We start from the raw sequence: 21,711 nt of genomic DNA on the forward strand, positions 1-21,711 counted from the left end.
CAAAAAACGCCACCAGAGGTCGTCAGTTCTACCAAGGGCGACCTCGACAACAGTTTCAGCAGAGACAACAGTACCAGCAGAGAAGAGGTGTCTCCAACCGACAGACAGGACACAAATTCTCTCCCAAGTTCCACTCCCAACAGAGCGGGATTCCCTCCAAGAAAACAAAACGGGATTAGAATCTGATATTTGTGCGCCAGCGGTTTCTATTTTTACAGAACAGGTCAGTTCAAAATTTGTGAATACTCCTGAGAACTTTCATAGTGGAAAAGTTGCTGATCATTTGAATAGTTGGAGACAGTTAACCTCTGATAGATGGATCCTTCAGCAAGTCGCAGGAATTGAAATTGAATTTATGATCACTGGTGAACACATTCCAGACAGGAAAGAAATTAGATTTTCTTCTTCCGAGGATGAGCTAGTGGGCTAATGAGGTAGCGAAGTTAGTGGAGAAACAGATTGTTCAAGAGGTGGATCAACGGCCAGATCAACTTTTATCCAGTATTTTCTTGCGTCAGAAAAAAGATGGTAGTCAAAGGGTGATTTTAAACCTAAAAAATTTGAATCAGACAATTGAAAAGATTCACTTCAAGATGGATACATTAAAAAACGCAGTGTCATTAATGAAAAAAGATTGCTTTTTTGCCTCAGTTGATCTAAAAGATGCATATTTCTCCATACGCATCGCTCACAAGTTCAGAAAATATTTCAGATTTCAGTTTCATGGCAAAACTTTTGAGTTCCTGGCTCTTCCACAGGGATATCGTGATTCTCCCCGCATTTTCACGAAACTACTAAAGCCTGTATTGGCCCACTTACGTTTATCTGGCCATACCCTTCTGATATACATTGATGATACCCTTTTGCAAGGAGACACTTTTGAAGAATGCCAGGCAGCAGTGTTAGATACATGTGCTTTGTTGGATCGTTTGGGCTTTACTGTGCATCCTGTGAAGTCAGTATTTACACCTACTCAATGCATTGAGTTTTTAGGGTTTCAGCTTGATTCTCAGAATATGTTAGTTTCTCTGACCCCCCGGACAGTTGATAAAATTCGTACTAAGTGCGCTGATTTGGCTGGAAGAAAGAAATGTACAATTAGGCAGTTGGCTGAAGTTATCGGATATTTAGTGGCTGCCCAACCGGGTGTTTGGGTTGCACCTCTCTTTTTTAAACGATTAGAGATCGCAAAAAATGAAGCCCTTGCTGTTAGGAAAGGTGACTTTGATGCAGAACTTGTGGTTTCAGAACAAGTTCGTTCAGACCTTCTCTGGTGGATTGATAATGTAAAGCAATATCCTTCCCCTGTTAGCAGAGGCATACCTACTGTAATAGTAAAATCAGATGCTTCGAAAATAGGGTGGGGGGCGGAGTGTCAGGGTAGCACCACAGGTGGAATGTGGACCAAGGAAGAAGCTTTTGAACATATTAACTGTTTGGAACTTAAAGCAGCTTATTTTGCCTTGAAATCCCTTTGCAGGGGATTATGTCACTCTTACATTCAGTTACTTACAGACAATAGCACCACTGTTGCTTGTATTAATAACATGGGCAGCACAAAAGTTTTGTGCAACGACATTGCCAGAGACATTTGGTTGTGGTGCTTATCACATAGTAATTGTGTAACAGCAACACACTTACCGGGTTGCCTAAATATAGAGGCAGATGCAGAATCCCGTGTAGATAGACACAACATTGAATGGCATTTGGACACACAAGTGTTTGCAGAAGTCATCAATCGGTTTGGTCTCTGTGATGTAGACTTATTTGCTTCTCGTGTTAACGCACAGTTAAGAAAGTATGTTTCGTGGAAACCTGACCCAGATGCATTTGCCATTGATGCATTTTCCTTAGACTGGTCATTGTTCAAGGCGTTCTGTTTTCCGCCTTTCAGTCTCATTCCAAGAGTGCTCCAAAGGATAGAAGTCTTAGAGGCGGAGTGTGTGCTGGTGGTGCCATTATGGACAACGCAAGTGTGGTTCACGAAACTGTTGCGTCTACTAGTAGAACTGCCGGTCATGTTGCCCCGAAAAGAAAACTTACTCAGTCATCCACTGACAGGGGAGCACCATCCACTACTGAAGAAGATGAAACTAGTAGCATGTTCCTTGTCCGGACAGCCCTCCAGAAACAGGGAATTCAGGATGAAGCAACAGACATTATCATGTCAGCCTGGAGAGAGGGTACGAAGCGTAACTACGAGTCATATTTCAAACGCTGGCTTCAGCATTGCCTTGAACGGGATAGAGATCCCTTTTGTGCCTCTCCACATGAGTTGATAAGGTTTTTAACGAAACTGTTCCAAGAAGGCAAAGGATACAGCAGTTTGAACATGGCACGAAGCGCTGTTTCCGCATTGTCCCTTCAGGATAATTGTTCAGTGGGTTGTCATCCACTGGTGAAGAAGTTTTTGAAAGGAGCTTTCAACAGACGGCCAGCTTTGCCCCGTACTTGTGTGACCTGGGACGCTAATCTAGTGCTAAATTTTTTAAAAGAATGGTCACCGGCAAAATTTTTATCGCTGGCGCAATTGACGCTTAAAACTGTGCTGTTGTGCTTGTTGGTCTCTAGTCAAAGGGGACAGGCGATTTGGTTGATGGACTTGCGTAACATGAGTTGGACAAAGGAAGATGTACGATGTAGGTTTGGGGATTTGCTCAAAACTTCTGGCCCAAACAAACATCAGAATGAAGTAGTATTTTGTGCTTTTCCGTCTGATTTGGCAATTTGTGTTGTACATTATTTGAAACAATATGTCAAAAGAACTCGTGCATTTAGAGGAACGGAAACGAGACTCTTTATCAGTTGGACAGCCCCTCACAAAGCGGTGTCGAGAGATACTATCAGTCGATGGACAAAGATTGGATTACAAAAAGCGGGTATTGACATGACAATATTTACGCCGCATTCAACTCGTTCCGCTGCATCTAGTAAAGCTGCAAGTAAAATTCCTCTGGCAACCATTCTGAAGACTGTTGGTTGGCGTCGGGCTAACACCTTCACAACTTTTTACAAGAAACCAGTGGACAGTGGGAGGAGTTTTGGACAGGTTGTTCTGTCATGAAGAATTGGGGTAGGTTTATTTGTATTTCAATTCATCGACAGTGCTAGGGTGTAAATGTTGCAGACTTTAAAGTCTCACGTGACCCATTCCTCTCGGAATTGTGGGAGATAAAATTACATAATTATGACGAGCTTACCTGAGTAAGTGAAGTCTAATTGTGGTTTTATCGACCACAATGTAGAGAGGAAAGGGATTACGTGCCTCGCCCTAAGTTGTCTTCAGAGTTATACTGATAACCGTTTTCCCTCCCTATCCCTTTCCTCTCTCTTTCTCTTTTCTCTGCACCATTTACACGTCGTTAAACAGTGACGTATTCCCGCGTTCTATCTCACGTAATCCCTTTCCTCTCTACATTGTGGTCGATAAAACCACAATTAGACTTCACTTACTCAGGTAAGCTCGTCATAATTATGTAAAAGGCGTGCAATGATTTCAAACTTGCTTTCTTTGCTGCGTTCTGGGCAGGGCTTCTTATTTTCCTGCCACCGTATTTCTTTTGCAGTGACCTGATCCACTGAGTTTGCCTTCGTTAGATTTTAGTCCCCTGTGTTTTGTGTGTCCTAGTTAGTCATTATCTGCATGTCATTTTGTCTTGTACTGAATGTTCTAGCTCCGACTAGATTAGTATTTTTGGTTTTTGGCTCACGTAAGTGTAGCCTATGCGATCGTAACTTTGTCTGTCTGTGCGTGCGTGCGTGCGTGCGTCTGTGCGTGTGTATGTCTGTGGTAGAAACTCTAACATTTGAAGACGTCACATTACATTGACGTCACATTATGACGTACGAGGGTTAGACGTCACGCGAAGGAAGTACTGAAAGTCTCGGTCATTATTATTTTGAGCGCGCCGAGACTAGTTGGCAGTCGTGTCCTTGTAAGTAGGCTACATGCAGACAGACAGATCTAGATCTAGTGTCTCGCTTTCTTGCACAGTTTCACCTATGCTCTTTGTGTGTGTGTGTGTGTGTGTCTGTGTGTGTCTGTGTGTGTATGTGTGTGTGTGTGCGTGTGTGTGTGTATGTGCGTGTGCGTGTGTGTGTGTGTGTGTGTGTGTGTGTGTGTGTGTGTGACGGAGTGATGAGTTTGTGTTACTGTTTGTCGATTTCTTACGTGAGCCTTGATGGCTTCGCCTTTTGTTTCGAATGTGACCTGGTTAGATTTAATTGTTTTTGTGCAGTGTGCTGTGATAGAGTCAGACCTTATCATTTGTAAAATTTGTATTGAGTTTGTTGTGCTTGTGTTTTTGTTGGAATGTGTGCTATTGTTACACTGATTGACTGAAAGTTTTATTTTGTGGCATAGAAACCTACTGCTGACGTTAGGTCATATTATACTTGTGATTGTTGTGCAGTATCTACATGTATCAAGTTGTTGGTTGTTTGTTGTTGTTGCTTTGTGAAGGTCAGTGTTGTCTCAAATGTATCCCTTTTGGAGTACAACTCACAAAGTGTACTGGTTGTACAAGTACTAATGAAAGGTGCCGTGCATCACTGTCACTGATGTCATGCTGGCATGGTTCAGTCAGCCGACCTTGGTGTGAGGTTACTGCATCTTGTATTGTATTAGGTGTAGCAGAGCTGTCAGTTGTCACTCTGACAAGTGTAACACACACAGCTTTTCATTGTCACCAACATTACACTTGCCACACAGCCATGGATGGAGCATGACAAACAAATGTCAGGGCATGTGCATTTTGGATCATATTTAAGTCAAACTCGAAAGCAGGTGAAACACATGCTACCTTTTAAATGCATGCTCTGTTATAATTTATTTTTGTAATTTATGCATAAATATGTAAGATTAAGAATAATAAACTTGCATATTCCACACACACACACACACACACACACACACACACACACACACACACACACACACACACTGACTGACTGACAAGAAACTGCTTTTCTTGATGTAGATAAATCGGATAATGCGACACATGTGGAGGCGGAGCACATTCCAATTGGTTCCAAACCCAAACCCTCATCTCTCAGGGCTCATAGTGAGTTGGGCTGTTTGTTGCACAGTGCATCCTTGCAGCTGTCACAGCCGTTTGATTTGAATTGGTTTCAGCTTTTTCAAAAAGTTCATGTTCACCAGTTCATTTTTTTCTGCTGTTTTTGATTGCATCAATTTGCAGATTTTCAATTTTAATTCTATTTCTAATTTTACATGTGGATGTAAATTAGTTTTCAATTTTGGACACTTTTACCTTGTCCTTTCTATGTTATTTCAATGTTTGTGGTTTATTTTTTTGAAATTCCATGTTCCACTAGCTGTTTCTTCCTGTTATGATTTATAAGTTCCAATGGGTTTTAATGAGATGCTGATTAATTAACGTTTAAACTACAGATTTCTCTTAAAAAGTACTGGTTGAGAAGCTGTACTTATCTCTTTTGTTTACTGCTATTTCATTACCATTTTCTCTTTTGGTATGATATACTTTCAATCTTGACATGTAGACTAAGAATGAAAAGTGAGACCCTCACCCATCTCATAATGTGTATCAGTAAGATTGGATAACTGTTTTGTGTGTGTGTTTTGTTGATGCTATGCAAATGAAAGGCTAGTTTGATTGAATGTGAATGCAAGTAATGAAAAGTTTGTTTGACAGAATGTGAATGCGAATGAAAGGCTAGTTTGACTGGATGTGAATGTGTTTTAAAGGCTTCAGTTGAATTCAAAACGAGGGGTAGGGAGCAGCCATTACTGGTACAGGGTGTCCTTTGAATGAAGAAATCCTGACATGCATGGATACTTCAATCTTTACTAGATTTCAACAAATGAGGTTTTCTCAGATATTTTGGGAGCAGAAGCCTCCAAATTTCACACAATTGTATGTGTTGATAAAAGAGAAGTGTATGTTTTTAAATGTCCAGTTGACAGTGGCTGATCTGCATTTGAAAAAAAAAAAATAAATAAATAAAATAAAAAAATAAATAAAAATAAAAATAAATCCCTGCGCTTAGAACTGTACCCACGGAATACGCGCGATATAAGCCTCATATTGATTGATATTGATTGATTTATTTTCTAGATGTGGAAGAAAATAAGAGACTTGGTACATGAACTCCTGAACGTTTTGCAGTCTGCGGTTACTGCATGCGCTGGGCATAACATAATATATTATGTCCCCGATGGTGCCAAGCCCATGAGACATCGCTACAACGCTAGTCGCTGAGAATGCCAGCAACAGGCGCACGACAGAGCAGTCGTTCATTGAAGCACTTTGGGCTTTGCAAGTCAGCACCAAGAATAGACGGAATCTTACTAAAACATGAATAATGTGATTATGAGGAGACGCCTGTGTTAGAGGTACATGTAGTGTGGCGTGTTCACCTTGACACGCATGGAGAGATAAGTGGTGTACGGTTGGCTGTACCCCCCACCCACACCCACCACCACAACCACACACACACACATCGCAAAGCGCACTTGTGGCGGCGGCGGCCGTAAAACAGAGCCTCTCTTTTTCCCGTTCTTCTGCATTGGTTACTGTCCCTTGATAGCATTAACAGTTTTCTTTTATGATCTGTGAATAATAACCACGCCACTTGTAGCCAATAATAGACTAGTAGTCTCACAACTGGATGTTCCGGTCAAAGGACTTCTCCAATGTCTCGAGAGTTTCTCCAAGTCTGAGAATGAGAGTGTCTAGACTGTATACATGTACTTGAAATCTTATTGTCCTTTGGGAATTTCTTCAAGAAATATCTGGCAGCCATCCTAGTCTACCCAGTCTACTAAAAGATCTACTAACAGATGTACTATAGTGAGCAAGAGAAGAGACAAGTAATCCCTTCCGATAGGGGAATGCTTATTCAGATGCCGGCCTTGTAGTTTGGTAGTATCCTCTACAACTTCTGGTTGTCTAGCTAGCTCGTTTTCGCGTTCCGTGCATCACAAGAATTTGACCAGTCAGCTATAGCCCCTCTCCAACGTTTGCCAATTGCAGCAGCGAGATTGCACTGTGTGTTCAATGATTACGTTCTATTTGTGTGTGTCTGAATCGGTTCCCCCCATCTCCGAGTCCTTGCCAGACGGGCACTTTCTGACACCCCTCTGTCTGCCCTTTCTGATTCGTGTCCCGGTCCAAGCCATAATTCATATAGCACTGAGACTTCAGTGGTGTTCTTCAGTGTGCGGTTTTAGCGTACTGAATGTACAGCCCAGGTCATGACATAATCAGGGTTTCAAAATTGACACAACTAGGCGACTCGAACGTAGACGTAGAAGAAGTTGACTAAATGTATTTTAGTTACAATCTTTGAATCTATCCATGTAACGCTTCAGGCTGACGGTCATAGAGTGGAAAGGCATGTTTTGCACAATGTCAGGGCGTAAACCTAGCACGAGTTTTCAACATAGCGATGCTTTGATTGTTTGAGAATGTCAGTGATCAGTATTCATAGCTGATTTGAAAAGCGTTTAGTTGTGCAGGGCCGGACCAAGTTCGTTTGAGGGGGGGGGGGGGGGGGGGGGGGTTCCAACTGAAGGCAGGGGTCCAAAGTCCACATTTTTTTTTTCTCTGAGAGGTACATTGGATGGCCAGGGGAGGGGGGGGGTCCGGAACCCCAGGGCCCCCCTCCCCCCCCCCCCCCCCCCAGATCCGGCCCTGGTTGTGACAGAAAATAATTCAGGAGAAGATAATCAGCAACTGGAGTAGTCAGCCAAGCAGTTGAGTTGTCAGACGTAAAACGGTGTTTTTGGTCTTGGTCCATCAATTCTTAGATGATTTTCTGGGGAAGAAAGTGCAGAAGTATAATGTAGGTAAAGAACTGCAAGCTTAATCGTATTGTTGATAAATAAGCGTGCTGTTTAGAACACAAGTAGAATGCGTGATCGTTAATGTCTTCTGTGACACTGAAACAGAAAGCAGACTGGCCCGCGAAGGAAGAAGACGAACAATGAAACGTTGTAGAGCTGACGATAGCAGAAGTAAGCAATTTAACACGTACGTGCCTGAAGACAACAGTAGCTCGAGCGAGAACAGCAAGTTAGACAAAGCACATGTTCCAATACAAAGGTGTTAACAAATTACAATCTATTTCTGTTTCTTCTTCTTCTTCTTCTTCTTCTTCTTTGTGTGGAAAGTAGTTTAGATGTTTGTATGTGAACATATCATGACAGAGTCCTGACCACCCAGACGTGGTTGTTTCATGTCCGTCTCTCTTGGCGCTCGGTCTGCACGTGCCAGCGACTAACTCACAAAGCGAAGAGTTGAGAAGCAACCAAGACAAACAGGAGCAGAATAAATGGGAGGGGGGGTCATATTGTGGTGACATGATGATAATTTAATATAGTTAGTATTTTTCTGTGCACTGCTAAGCCCCTGAAAGATAGGCATAAACAGCTTCATTCATTATTGATTTCAGTCAAACAAAAAAAGAGGAACTTTCAGAATCCTTTGTCCTGTTCCAAGGACAGGAAACGTGTGCCGTGCATTTAGCGTATGTTTTATTTATCCCACGCTTGAATGTGAAGCTTTGATGTATGGTCTGACATAAAGCGGATCGATAGGCGCGCGACCTGCACGTCGTACATGTATTCACTGTCACGCCGCAGCTCCGAGTGACAGTGGTTAGTTCTGATTGACACATGTTGCCCTGTGCGGCGCTATACTTCTCTTCGCCGTGGACTTTGATCAGTAAAAGTACCAGGACAATGCGCAGTAGTTTGCCCTTTGTTTATGGTTTTGTTCGTTTGCTTTGCGTCGACTTATCCTTGTCGTCGGTCTATAGACCTGTTTTGTGTCGTGAGATAGCGAGGTTTATTGAACAGAGCTGCTTTCGGAACAATGCCTTTTGCTCATGTATGAAGATACTTTTCCAGACGTACCCCCCTCCCCCCAGCACACACACACACACACACACGCGCACACTATAAACGATGCCAGCAGATCGCAATTACTCATCGTTACTAAACTGATACAACATAAATTAGAATGACGACCCTTTTCTCCTATTTGATGATCAGTCGCTCTGAACCCCTCAGTTTGATTTGTTAGCGTCGTGATGTAACTTTTGTTGTAACTGTAAGCAGAGGATGTCAGAATTTCTTCGTTCCAGAAGCATTCTGCGCATTCACAGACGCACACGTTTGTGACACATGCTTGTAAACACGTTAGTCATCTTTCTGCTTTCATCCAATACACAGCACTTAAAGTGGATTGATCGTACCCCGGGGCTTGCTGTTCCTGGCAGGCACGGTTATGTCTGTCTGCTTTCTCCTAGCACAGTCCCTAGACCACAAATTGGTGCAAAAAGGGTGGAACTGTTCGATCACTGTGTAATACTAATGGTTTGAAGGTCTTTCTTTCTTTCTTTATTTGGTGTTTAACGTCGTTTTCAGGTTTGAAGGTGCTGCCGTAGAAACGAAAGACTTTATTCCAAAGGAAGTTGCGATGCCATCCATAGGCCTATACGCCAAAATGATAGAACGTTTGCACTTTTACTGTTTCAGTTTTTGTAAACCAGCAGAAGCCCACTTTTACCCACTCAACACCCCGTCATCTCGGCGGGCTGTTTTTTGTGTGTGTTTTTTTTTTTGTTGTTGTTGGGGGGGGGGGGGGGCGCATTCGACACTTTATTTGGGTCAACTGGCGTGCTAATGTGAGAATGCAACTGGACCTTCTCTGCACTCAAGAACAATAGCGGCAAAGCTTCCAGAATGTTGCTTATTTTGTTGAAGGCGGCAATAAATTGTATTTCTTCTTCTGTTTCCACAGCACTAGCTGGTGCTCATGGAAGCTTTTGATGTAAAGATGTAAAAGAACGTCACAGGTTTCAGCACAGAAAGAAACAATAAGACGGCTAAGCCACGCTACTGCACGAATTGTGTGCGTGTTTATCTTATATACTTGCGCATACCATTACGTTCTCTGCTCCAGAACATAATCATGACCCGGGGGTATTTACGACTGTGCCTTTCTATGCCGGCGCTATGCGTACACACAGCTTGTTAATTGGCGGCAAGGATTAGATCGTGCATCGTTTTTGTGTGCACTGTGCACAAACATATCCTTGGCCTGCTTGACGCCATAGGCCCTTGAGAGAATAAACTGTTGCCAGTGTTGCGCTCTTCCCGAACAACATAGTGCATGACTTCCAAGTTAGCATTCAATGTATTGCAGATTTCTAAGAATGGTGCTTATAATGTCACCATAAACAAGTTACATGGGAAACTTCTACAGTCAGTAGATTAGCAAGAGGAATTCATTATTTCTGTATTAACACGAGTTAGTTTATTGTACTAAAGCAACTCTCTCGATGCTTTGAAGAATATTGCAAAGTGGGGCACTCTTTGGCGGAACAACATGGGGGATTGATGTATTTACTGACGTAGACCTGAAAGTGTAAGTTTCGTCAATCATGACATCATCGCACAATGACGCAACTCGTCATTGACTAGGTCACTGGCCAGTCTCGACCAGCCAGTATTATACTAGAGAAGAAGAGGGAGTTGAGAGTGTCTAAGACCACATCCGGTTTAAACTCGGCGCGTTGCAAAAGAAGGACGATGTCGTGTGAGACTGAAGAACGGGGCTACTTCGGAATTCTCAAAAACTAAGAATCTTCTTGGAGGGAGGCATCGCCAATGTTCCTTTTGCACGAGGCGTCGCCAGGGACAGTGCCAGCTTCACCCCAAAGTAGGTCATTCAACCAGTTCATCATCAAATCACCCAGTCGTTTTTCAAAAGCAGTCGGCCAGTAAGCTTATGTTCCATTTTCGATCGGCATGTCAGAAATGCAGCGGGTTTCTTGATGATCAAATTCAAGAAGAGTGTCCCGCCGCCAACAGTCCTCCATGTATTTATGTCCCTTGCACACGAAACTAATAGAGATTGCGGAATGAATAGAGTTCGAGAGTCAAAATGACTGTTTCTCACCACGATTTCACATCAGTTTCAAACTAATCAGGGCTCCCCATAGTGCGCGTCCCTGCGTCCTATACGCACTAGAAGCTGAAAACACGTACTAGAAATTTATGGAGGGGGTCCCGGGACGCACTAACCTTAAAAAGAACGGGTCCTGGGACGAACTAAATTTTTTTTATCGTGTACCTTTCCAGGTACCTTTTCAGACTGCAATCGTAAGCTTTTTTTTTTTTTTTTTTTTTTTGCAATCGTCAGCTATTGTACACAGTACACTATGCATGGCCACAGTGTTTTATAGGTACACCAGGACTATTCGGCTTTTGGACCCTTGGGACCCTCTAACATTTTGCAGTGGGATTCCATGGACCCTCTACTAATTGAAAGTGGGGGTCCCGGAACCCTTTAGGAGGGGTGTCCGTGGGGAGCCCTGCTAATGTCACGGTTCTTTTCGCTTGCGACGTTTGGTACCCTGCAACTCTTTCCTTGAATTTGGGACACTCTTCAGGAATCTTACCTTACTGCTTCTAGCTGGGATGATCAACCATTACGTGGATGACAGTTGACCGACGTATTTCTCTATGCAGCGTCGTTCGTTCGTTCCAGAAGGCCCCAGGCTGACAGATTCCTTTCCCTTGTTGCCTTGTCTTGCCTCAGAAAGATGGTGTTGAATTACTATTGTATGATTATGTTACAGTGTATTTTCAGACCTGAATTCAGGCCTTCCTCTTAGTCTTACAGGGAGTGAATACAGCACGCACGTGCCCAAGTAGTGCAGTTTGTGGCTTTGGGTTGTCATGACAACACTGTTCTCTTGTGACGGGACCGCCAAGTTCCCAGGCGATTTACTTTCACCGTGTGAATCATTTTATAGAATGTTCAAAGTTATACCGCCTCAGATTTAAAGTTAACGTCGTGCTGGTCGGGCTCAGCTCTCTGTTGCACGAGCATGGGGTGAAAGAAAGTAAAGACCTAGCCCAAGAATACCCTGCGGTACGCTCGGGAATGTGCACCGTGTCACAAATACGCAGCTCTTCGTCATTGACAAGACTTGTAGTCCAATAGAATGACGGTGTGTCCGTGTCAGGGCGGCTCACGGGGGCGCTCAACATGCACGCCTGCAACAATCAAGTCTTTTGGCAGGAACACAAATGCTTTTTGAAACGCCGTGTAGCTGTCACACGCTTCTTTTTAACAGAAACGAAACTGTTTTCTGCGGGGGGGGGGGGGGGGGGGGGGGGGGGGGTCATAGCAGTAGATTGTCAAATGCACTGCTCTAGTTATTTTAGCACGGTTGGGGGGGGGGGGGGGTAAATGAATTGTCAAATACTGTCACTGCTGTGTGAAAACAGAAGGGTGTATAGTCCTGACAGTGCTATAGGGAAGTGAGACAGTGGCGAGGAGGATGGAGTATTGCGTGGCCCACACTGTGGTTTGGCATTGACCCGCTGAGGGCTGCCTGCACAGTCACTGCCTGCGATCGATACAGGACAAAATAACACGCTCCCTGCAGCTGCCTAAACATGACCGGGGTGGGGGGGGGGGGGGGGAGGAGGAGGAGGAGGAGAAGAAGAAGAAGAGAGATCGCCTGCATAATAGCTGGTAGATCTGCAAAGTAGTAACTGAGGCAGTTTGTGTGCTACTACAGTTCTAGATTCTTTTTTTATCCTGTTAGTGGTGTGTGTTTTTGTGTGTGGTGTTGGGTTGTTGTTGTTGTTTTTGTTTTGTTTTTTTTGGGGGGAACAAGTGGTACTAACAAGTGGTAGTTGGTGTGCTAGATTCTTTTTACCAGGAGTTAGCTCACACATGACTCACAGATTAGACTGCTGGTGGCACTTGAGCTGTGGAACCCGCAGGGTTGGCTTAGTGGTAAGGCGTCCGCCCCGTGATCGGGAGGTCGTGGGTTCGAACCCCGGCCGGGTCATACCTAAGACTTTAAAATTGGCAATCTAGTGGCTGCTCCACCTGGCGTCTGGCATTATGGGGTTAGTGCTAGGACTGGTTGGTCCGGTGTCAGAATAATGTGACTGGGTGAGACATGAAGCCTGTGCTGCAACTTCTGTCTTGTGTTGCGGCACTGCCCTGATATGGCCCTTCGTGGTCGGCTGGGCGTTAAGCAAACAAACAAACAAAATCTTGAGCTGTGGGGTAGTTGTTAGTTTCTATTTTTCATATAGTTTGAATAATAATAAATAATGCCTTTCTCAATGCCTCAAAGGGCTTGAAGTAAATGCCTGTTGTGGCAGTGGCATGTTTCCATGGTCACCTTACAGTTACAGATCCCTGTGTTATCCTAGATCCTGGCCAACAAATAACTGCAGTTTGGGAGGGGGGGTGGGGGGGGGGTAGTCTTTGCAGAAATAGTCTTTGACCTTTATGGTTTTGCTTCTTAATCAAAAGGGGCTGGTTAAATTTTATTTTTTTTAAACCAAAAAAAACACTTGCCTCCCCACCCATCCCATCCCCATTTCCACCTAGGACATGGTTCAATTCTCAACAAGGCAGCTATCTCTTTTCTCTTGCCTGAGGGTGCCTACCAATGATATCAGTAACAGTTGGTCTCAATATCAAAATAAATAATATCATTGAGTGGGTCATAGCTATGATACTGTCTGCGCTCCGGTAAGACCGGTCATAGCTATGATACTGTCTACGCTCCTGTCTTACCGGTCATAGCTATGATACTGTCTGCGCTCCTGTCTTACCTGGAGGGCTTGATACACAGAATTAATCAAGACGGAAAGTATTACTTCTTGGATTGCAAAATTATCAGCATTTTGAGCTGAGATTATAGCGAGATTTCAAAAATGTAGAATATTTTGAGCTAGGTGACATGAAGCCTGACACAGGTGGACAGTTTCATGAACCTTATTGAAGCTCACGCAGAATTTCACAGCTCTTATTTCATGTGTCTGCATGTTTTGAATGAAATTGATTTCCACCAGGAGGAAACACAACTGGGTAGAAAATTGATTGATAGTGTACAGCGGTGGCAGGATGGGCTTGATACACATCTTGCCAGCTCTGGTCAATAGTCTGCTGCAGCCCTGCTGTTTGTTGTACTCCCTTTCACTGGCAGTGGCTGCAGCATCAGGAATGGTTCAGGTGCAGGGCTGCTCGCACACACAAAGATGTCAGTTCTGTAGGCTCTGACTCATAGCTGCAGTATGAAGCCTGCTTGCTTGTCAAAAAGCTCTCTGGCTTTTGCACAGTCCCAAGTGCTAATCTATCCATTACTGCATTGAGTGGTAGTAAAGTGAACTGACAGCACTCTGAAGCAAAGTATATGTTATTATGGGGAATCCAAAATGTTTGATAGCAGAGCTGACGCGACTAACTGATTCTGTTTCTCCTTTTACCCTTGTTAAGTGTTTCTTGTATAGAATATAGTCAATGTTTGTAAAGATTTTAGTCAAGCAGTATGTAAGAAATGTTAAGTCCTTTGTACTGGAAACTTGCATTCTCCCAGTAAGGTCATATATTGTACTACATTGCAAGCCCCTGGAGCAATTTTTTGATTAATGCTTTTGTGAACAAGAAACAGTTAACAAGTGGCTCTATCCCATCCCCCCCCCCCCCCCCCCCCCCCCCCCCCCCCCCCCCCCCCCCCCCCCCCCCTTTTCCCGTCGCGATATAACCTTCCAAGTTGAAAACCACGTTAAACACCAAATAAAGAAAGAAAGAAAGAGCTTTTTTGTCTGGCAAAAAACAGGTGGCGGCCCCATAAAACATGCACACTCTTTGCCAAAATGTTGGCAGGTAGTGTAGACAAAACGTCAGATGAGGCGAAACAGCACCTGTTTAGCACAGGGAAGTCTGCTGTAGGGGAGGATGAAGGGTGATGAGTACAGGTATGCCGAAAGGAAAAGAGAAAAGTATGAGGAAGGCTTTGTTTTCCATCCCGGTGTGTGAGCAATTGCGGTTGTAACCAAAAGAAAGGGCACAAGGGGAGCGCACTGCCTTGAGCTGTCAGGTAATGTTGTCATACACAGTCAGTTTCCATTGCGCCAGCATTTGCCAGCATTTCCTCACGGCTCATCTCCATTCTCATTCTCTCGCATGCAAGATGCAATGCCAGTCCCTAGCTCTTCTCCCAATGGCCCCCATCTGGGGCTGTAGTCTAGCCTGGAATCTAGTACAGCAATCTCTCCCTGCTAGGGGAGATATCATTTATCTGTCCATCAGGGCTGTGTCTCAATCCACATCCATACTCCACCCATCATACTGCATCCCCTCCCACCCCCACCTTTACCAGCTCAGCAGCTGAGTCATTTGCATCTTTTAGTTCTATGGGACAAAATATGGAAACCTTTTGCATCCAAATAAATTGTGTGTGTGTGCGAGAGAGAGAGAGAGTCAGTTTCTGTATGGGGTTTTAGGTATGTTTGAGGAGAGAGAGAGAGAGAAAACATGGATTTTTGTTCTTGCTACTAAATGTATAAGTTTAGTCATTTTCCTCTGTTGCAAAGGTGGCTGTTGAGCATTAGGCCAAAAAAAAAAATAGGTCTGTTTACGGTAACCCGACCGACTCTATTTTTTTCGCGCGACCCTAGACTTTTTTTTGGCATTTGGGGGGGGGGGAATCTTTTGTTTTTTTGGCAAAATAACGTAAAAATATGGTTTTTTTTTGGGGGGGGGGGGGGAAATTCCCGACCTACCGACCCTATTTTTTGGGCCTATGTTACCGTAAACAGACCTTTTTTTTTTTTGCCTTATCAGTTTTACCTGTGCAGCTACAAATGGACTGCTTGCTGAACACGCTGAAGGCACTTGACAAGTATTAGTATTACTCACTCAGTATAGTATCAGTGTACATGACACGAATGAGGGAACAGACTCAGGTGTACATCTGTCATTCTGGACTTTCACTCTAAAGTGTCAGCGTTTGCCCTTTCAGTGAGATATGCTGCCGATATTATTTAATTCAGCAATGCGACGGGGAAGAAAACAAATACTGTTTCAGTGCTGTTACATGACAGAAATGTTATGGATGTTTCAGTGCTGTTAGTGTTACATGACAGAAATGTTACAGATGTTTCACTGCTTTCAGTGCAGTGGCATGACAGAAACGGATGTTTCCAAGCTGTGTCATGATAGAAATATGGTATGGATGTTTTCAGTGCTGGACCTGATCTACTGGCGCGATGCGCGCAAGACGGGGGTAGTGTTTGGCTCCATGATGCTGGTGCTGCTGTCACTGGCCTTCTTCTCGCTGCTGAGCGTGCTGGCCTACCTGTCGCTCGCCATCCTCACCGTCACCCTCTCCTTCCGCGTCTACAAGAACATCATGGCTGCCGTGCAGAAGACCAACGATGGACACCCCTTCAAGTACGTGCAGTGTTGGGGGGGGGGGGGGGGGGGGGTACAATTTTAAATGGGGTTGCTGGAAAAGTTATGGTTAAAAATGAATTCCACATCAAAAGTACGCTGATACACGTCACTGCTAGTTGCTTACTTTTGCTTTCTGTTGGTTTGTGCTGTAGTGGAGAAAAGAGAACAGGGATTCAAAGTGATTGTTCTGTTTATATTTTAAAAGTGGTAACCAGCATGACGGTGGGATCACTGAAAGGAATGTGGGATGGCTCAACTTTACAGTAGAAAGTCAGCCCTAGTATATGTTGTGTGGGTCTGTGCATAGATTGTGCAGGCTCTTACACCAACATTTTGTTAGGAAACGCTGCCGTTGCTGAACTTTGGTTCAGTTTTGTGTGTTGCATGTAGTTGACTTATTTGTACTTTGTGGGAAAGTACCGATATTATATTTTGTAAACACAATATTTATGTTTGGACGAGAATGCAGATGAACTTTCTAGTCCTGTCAAAACAAGTTGTTTACCACGTTGTTTTGAGTCGTGGGTTCATGGCGTTCGCTCGGATTAAGTGTGTCGGCACTTTTGATGTACGTCACAGAGAATGTCACTATTCTAGTCCATGGACAGTTCATCTAAGTTTAGTTGTATCATGTTCGGTCTGAAATATTCTCGAGATTGAGTATTATTTTACTATATAGGCCAGCGCAATTTTTATGTTAAAGAGGCTTCTACTTTGAGTTCTGTTACGATGTGCAGTTGTATGTATGGAATGCTAAATAAATCCTCGAACTCAATTTGACGAGTTTTTGTCTGCTGCTGTGAAGACGGGCCACGTAGAATAAAAGAACACAACTATACGACATTTGAGAACTTCGTCAATCTCAAGTGTCGTGTAACACATTTATTTTAAGTATAATTTATTTATTTAGAAGAAAATAAGGCAAAGTTTCAACCTACTGCACAGTTAACCCAAATTATGATATTTATCTTGGACCTGGTTTAGTGGGGAGCATTGGGGGGGGGGGGGGGGGGGGGGGGGGGTCACCGTGATTGTAACAATGGAGCATAAATTAGTTGTGTTGTGTGTAGGATGTACCTTGACCTGGACATCACGCTGAAGGAGGAAAAGGTTTCGCGCATGACGCAGACCGTGATGTGTTGTGTTGTGTGTAGGCTGTACCTTGACCTGGACATCACACTGTTTGTTTTTTTGTTGTTTTAATGCAATTTATATCGCGCACATATTCAAGGCGCAGGGATTTATTCATGCCGTGTGAGATGGAATTTTTTTACACAATACATCACGCATTCACATCGGCCAGCAGATCGCAGCCATTTCGGCGCATATCCTACTTTTCACGGCCTATTATTCCAAGTCACGCGGGTATTTTGGTGGACATTTTTATCTATGCCTATACAATTTTGCCAGGAAAGACCCTTTTGTCAATCGTGGGATCTTTAACGTGCACACCCCAATGTAGTGTACACGAAGGGACCTCGGTTTTTCGTCTCATCCGAAAGTCTACCACTTGAACCCACCACCTAGGTTAGGAAAGGGGGGAGAAAATTGCTAACGCCCTGACCCAGGGTCGAACTCGCTGCGCTTCCGAGCGCAAGTGCCTTACCACTCGGCCACCCACACTGAAGGAGGAGAAGGTTCCGAGCGCAAGTGCCTTACCACTCGGCCACCCACACTGAAGGAGGAGAAGGTTTCGCGCGTGACGCAGACAGTAATGTGTTGTGTTTTGTGTAGGATGTACCTTGACCTGGACATCACGCTGAAGGAGGAGAAGGTTTCGCGCGTGACGCAGACCGTGATGCAGCACGTCAACTGCATCCTGCTGGAGCTGCGTCGCCTCTTCCTCATCGAGGACCTCGTCGACTCCATCAAGGTGGGTGACAGGCATTGCACTCTTTGTGAGAAGTCATGCTTGTCTGCAGTGTCTAGCGAGGGGAGTACAAAGATGTACAGGGCTGTTGATCCGTTGTGTTAAGATTTGACAGAATACTGTATAAATAATTTTAGCATCAGGACATCAATTAATGTCAGAATTTGAAGAGTCAGAAGCGAAATCTAACAGAAAAAGTGCTTTGGCAGGCAGATGGTAAGTTCTGACACACTAGTAGAGAAACTGGGAGACAGTTCCAGAAACAGCAAGCAAAAAAGTCGGAAAGCAAGATTGTGTTCTTGTATTTGTAGAGTGGCCTTTCCAGAGTTTGCCATGACAAAGCAGATTGCTCTGTGTTCTGTTTCAGTGGTGATTTCAGCTTCTATCCCAAGTGCCTTTTAACAGCATTTACCGCTCTTTGGTCTGTATGAAACATTTTGGTTTGAGATAAAACTTCAAAATTGGTTGCTCACTGAAGTTTTATCTCGTACCAAAATGTTTCATCCAGACCAAAGAGCGGTAAATGCTGTTAAAAGGCATTTGGGATAGAAGCTGAAATCACCACTGAAACAGAACACAGAGCAATCTGCTTCAAAATTGGTTGCTCACTGACGGACGCAGTGGCTTGGTGGGAGGTCGTGAGTTCGAATCCCGGTCGCTGCCGCCTGGTGGGTTAAGAGTGGAGATTTTTCCGATCTCCCAGGTCAACTTATGTGCAGACCTGCTAGTGACTTAACCCCCTTCGGTGGGTTATAGAAACACGAAAATACCCAGCATGCCTCCCCCAAAATCGGCGTATGCTGCCTGAATGGCGGGGTAAAAATGGTCATGCACGTAAAAATCCACTCGTGCTAAAAACATGAGTGAACATGTGAGTCTTAGCCCATGAACGAAGAAGAAGAAGGTTGCTCACTTTTCTCGCTTTCAGATTTTGTATTGCAGCTCAAGGGAAGTAATTGTCCTAATAGGTTTCCTCTGGTAAACAGTTCTGTTTGGTTGTTAAAGTTTAACACTGCCACTGACAGAATGCATGGTTTTGTCCCAGTAAACAAAAGAGGGATGCTGTAAGTTAGAAAGAAATTTGCCATTACATTCCACATTGAATGTATTTGTGTGTACATTACATTGAAATTTGTGTGTGTGTGTGTGTGTTGCAGTTTGGTTTGCTGCTGTGGGTGTTGACGTATGTTGGCTCTTGGTTCAACGGCATGACACTTATCATCTTGTGTAAGTATTGACAACTTTCTTCTTTATCATCTTGTGTAAGTATTGACAACTTTCTTCTTTATCATCTTGTGTAAGTATTGACAACTTTCTTCTTACTTTATGACTCAAATGAGTAATCAGATTAGCCCTAGTGATGATGAGCGTTTCGTCGGCTGCGCATAGACGAAAAAGTTAATGTTGAAGCTTTCTCGGATGTTATGGAAGCTGGACCTTTGAAACTTTGCGCACTTCTGAGGTTTGATGTCCTCCAGACAGGCTACAAGTCTGGTTGGTCCTCGTACATTTTCAAGGTCATGGTGGGGTCAAATTTGGGTGGACATTTTGAAAATATCGTTTTCTTAGATGCTTTTGAAGCCAGAGCTTTTCAACTTGATATGGTTTTGGTGATTGATGACTTACAGACACACTTGACTTGGATTGCTTGTTACATTGACAAAGCCACCACAATTCCATTTGTTGCATTCTGCATACAAGTAGTTGCAAAAGGTATGCAAAGCAATTCTGAAGCAGAACTGGCTAAACATATTGCAGAGGAGAAATGTTTACATCATTGAAACTATTATGAACGTTTTTCTTTCTTTCTTTTTACATTTAGTCAAGTTTTGACTAAATGTTTTAACATAGAGAGAGGGGGAATTGAGACAAGGGTCGTGGTGTGTGTGTGTGTGTCTGTCTGTCTGTCTGTGCCAGGGATGCAAAATAGCCGCCAAACGGCGAAAAAATCGCCGTTTTTACTTTTTGAAATCGCCGTTTTTCATGCACAATCGCCGAAAAAAAAGAAGAGGAAAAATGTAAACCGAGCATGCCTCTCTGTGTTTATTCTCAAGCGGGCGAATCCGAAAGCCGTATTCTTAAACGAGCGAAGCTGTAAACCGTTTGTCATTTCCACAACACGTGAGCGCGGGCGCGTTAACTTGTGCCTTCCCGAAAAATGGCTTCGTGCATAAAGTTCGTTGAACGCGGGTTTGAAAAGAAAATCAAGGAAAACGCAAAGAACGAGTGGAAATGGGAGTGGTTGGACAGAAACGTCAACGAGCAAAGAGTAGGCGATGTCATCCGCAAAATTGAAAAAGCCGGAAACGCATTTTGTGTGGCGTGTTCGAAACCAGTGGTGTATGGCAGCCGCGGCTTTGTGGCATGACTGCTAAGACACAACCATTTTTTTAATTATCTGTCAGAGACAAAGTTTTAAAGTTTCAAATACATCCAAAGCAAAGGGATTTTTACAGTTGCCATTACAGACTTTGTGACTTGCCAATGCCTTCTTGTCAGTGCCATGGATTGATACAGCTTGCAGAAACGAGTGAGCCAACATATCTATGTCTCCCTGTCCCTCTCTCTCCAAGTAATGTCATGTGGCTGCTTTGTACAAGTATATGATTGTCCATATTTTCAATGATCAGAAGACAGAACACTCTAGTCTAATGACTGTTCATTTGGTAAAAATATTAGTGGTACTAAACTCTATAGTCTATAAGCAGTAATTTTTCTAAAGTAAATTTAGTAAAACAGTAAGTATTGTACATTATTTTAGACACTGTAAATATAAGGTTTTTTTTAGGATAATATTGCCGTTTATGCATGTTTTTGGTCATTAATTTGTTCAAAATGCTTCAGCTTAAGGGGGCGCTGCCCCCTGAACCCCCGCCAGGGCGTTGCCCCATGACCCCACTGGGGGCCTTCTGCGGCCCCCAGACCCCCGCAACTTTTCCTCTTTTTTTAAATTGTTTGTTTGCATCCCTGTGTGCGTGTGTGTGTGTAGAGCGATTCAGAGTAAACTACTGGACCGATCTTTATGAAATTTTACATGAGAGTTCCTGGGTATGATATCCCCAGACGGTTTTTTTTCATTTTTTCGATAAATGTCTTATGACGTCATATCCGGCTTTTTGTAAAAGTTGAGGCGGCACTGTCACACCCTCAATTTTCAATCGAATCGATTGAAATTTTGGCCAAGCAATCTTCAACGAAGGCCGGACTTTGGTATTGCATTTCAGCATGGAGGCTAACAAATTAATTAATGACTTTGGTCATTAAAAATCTGAAAATTGTAATTAAAATTATTTTTTTATAAAACGATCCAAAATTACTTTTATTTTATTCTTCATCATGTTCTGATTCCAAAAACATATAAATATGTTATATTCGGATTAAAAACAATCTCGGAAAATTAAAAATATAAAAATTATGATTAAAATTAAATTTCCGAAATCGTTTTAAAAACTATTTCATCTTATTCCTTGTCGGTTCCTAATTCCAAAAACATATAGATATGATATGTTTGGATTAAAAACACGCTCAGAAAGTTAAAACGAAGAGAGGTACAGTAAAGCATGCTATGAAGCACAG

The 21,711-nt window shown here is 43.4% G+C and overlaps 1 protein-coding gene across 14 annotated transcripts in view; it reads left to right on the forward strand.

Moving 5' to 3' along the window:
- The window catches only part of LOC138952222 (reticulon-1-A-like), a 44,126-nt gene that overhangs the window by 14,804 nt on the left and 7,611 nt on the right, over nucleotides 1–21,711 (forward strand). For 8 of the 14 annotated variants that reach the window (XM_070323832.1, XM_070323828.1, XM_070323829.1 and 5 more), the window contains 3 exons: nucleotides 16,055–16,262; nucleotides 18,000–18,138; nucleotides 19,293–19,362. In XM_070323832.1, the coding sequence (XP_070179933.1) occupies nucleotides 16,055–16,262; nucleotides 18,000–18,138; nucleotides 19,293–19,362 (417 nt within the window). Of the gene's footprint in view, nucleotides 1–4,979; nucleotides 5,064–16,054; nucleotides 16,263–17,335; nucleotides 17,484–17,999; nucleotides 18,139–19,292; nucleotides 19,363–21,711 lie in introns of those variants that run through there. The other 6 variants (XM_070323830.1, XM_070323827.1, XM_070323831.1 and 3 more) reach the window with 2 other exon arrangements.

This window comes from Littorina saxatilis, linkage group LG17, assembly GCF_037325665.1.
Source record: "Littorina saxatilis isolate snail1 linkage group LG17, US_GU_Lsax_2.0, whole genome shotgun sequence".
In the NCBI taxonomy this organism is placed as follows: domain Eukaryota; kingdom Metazoa; phylum Mollusca; class Gastropoda; order Littorinimorpha; family Littorinidae; genus Littorina; species Littorina saxatilis.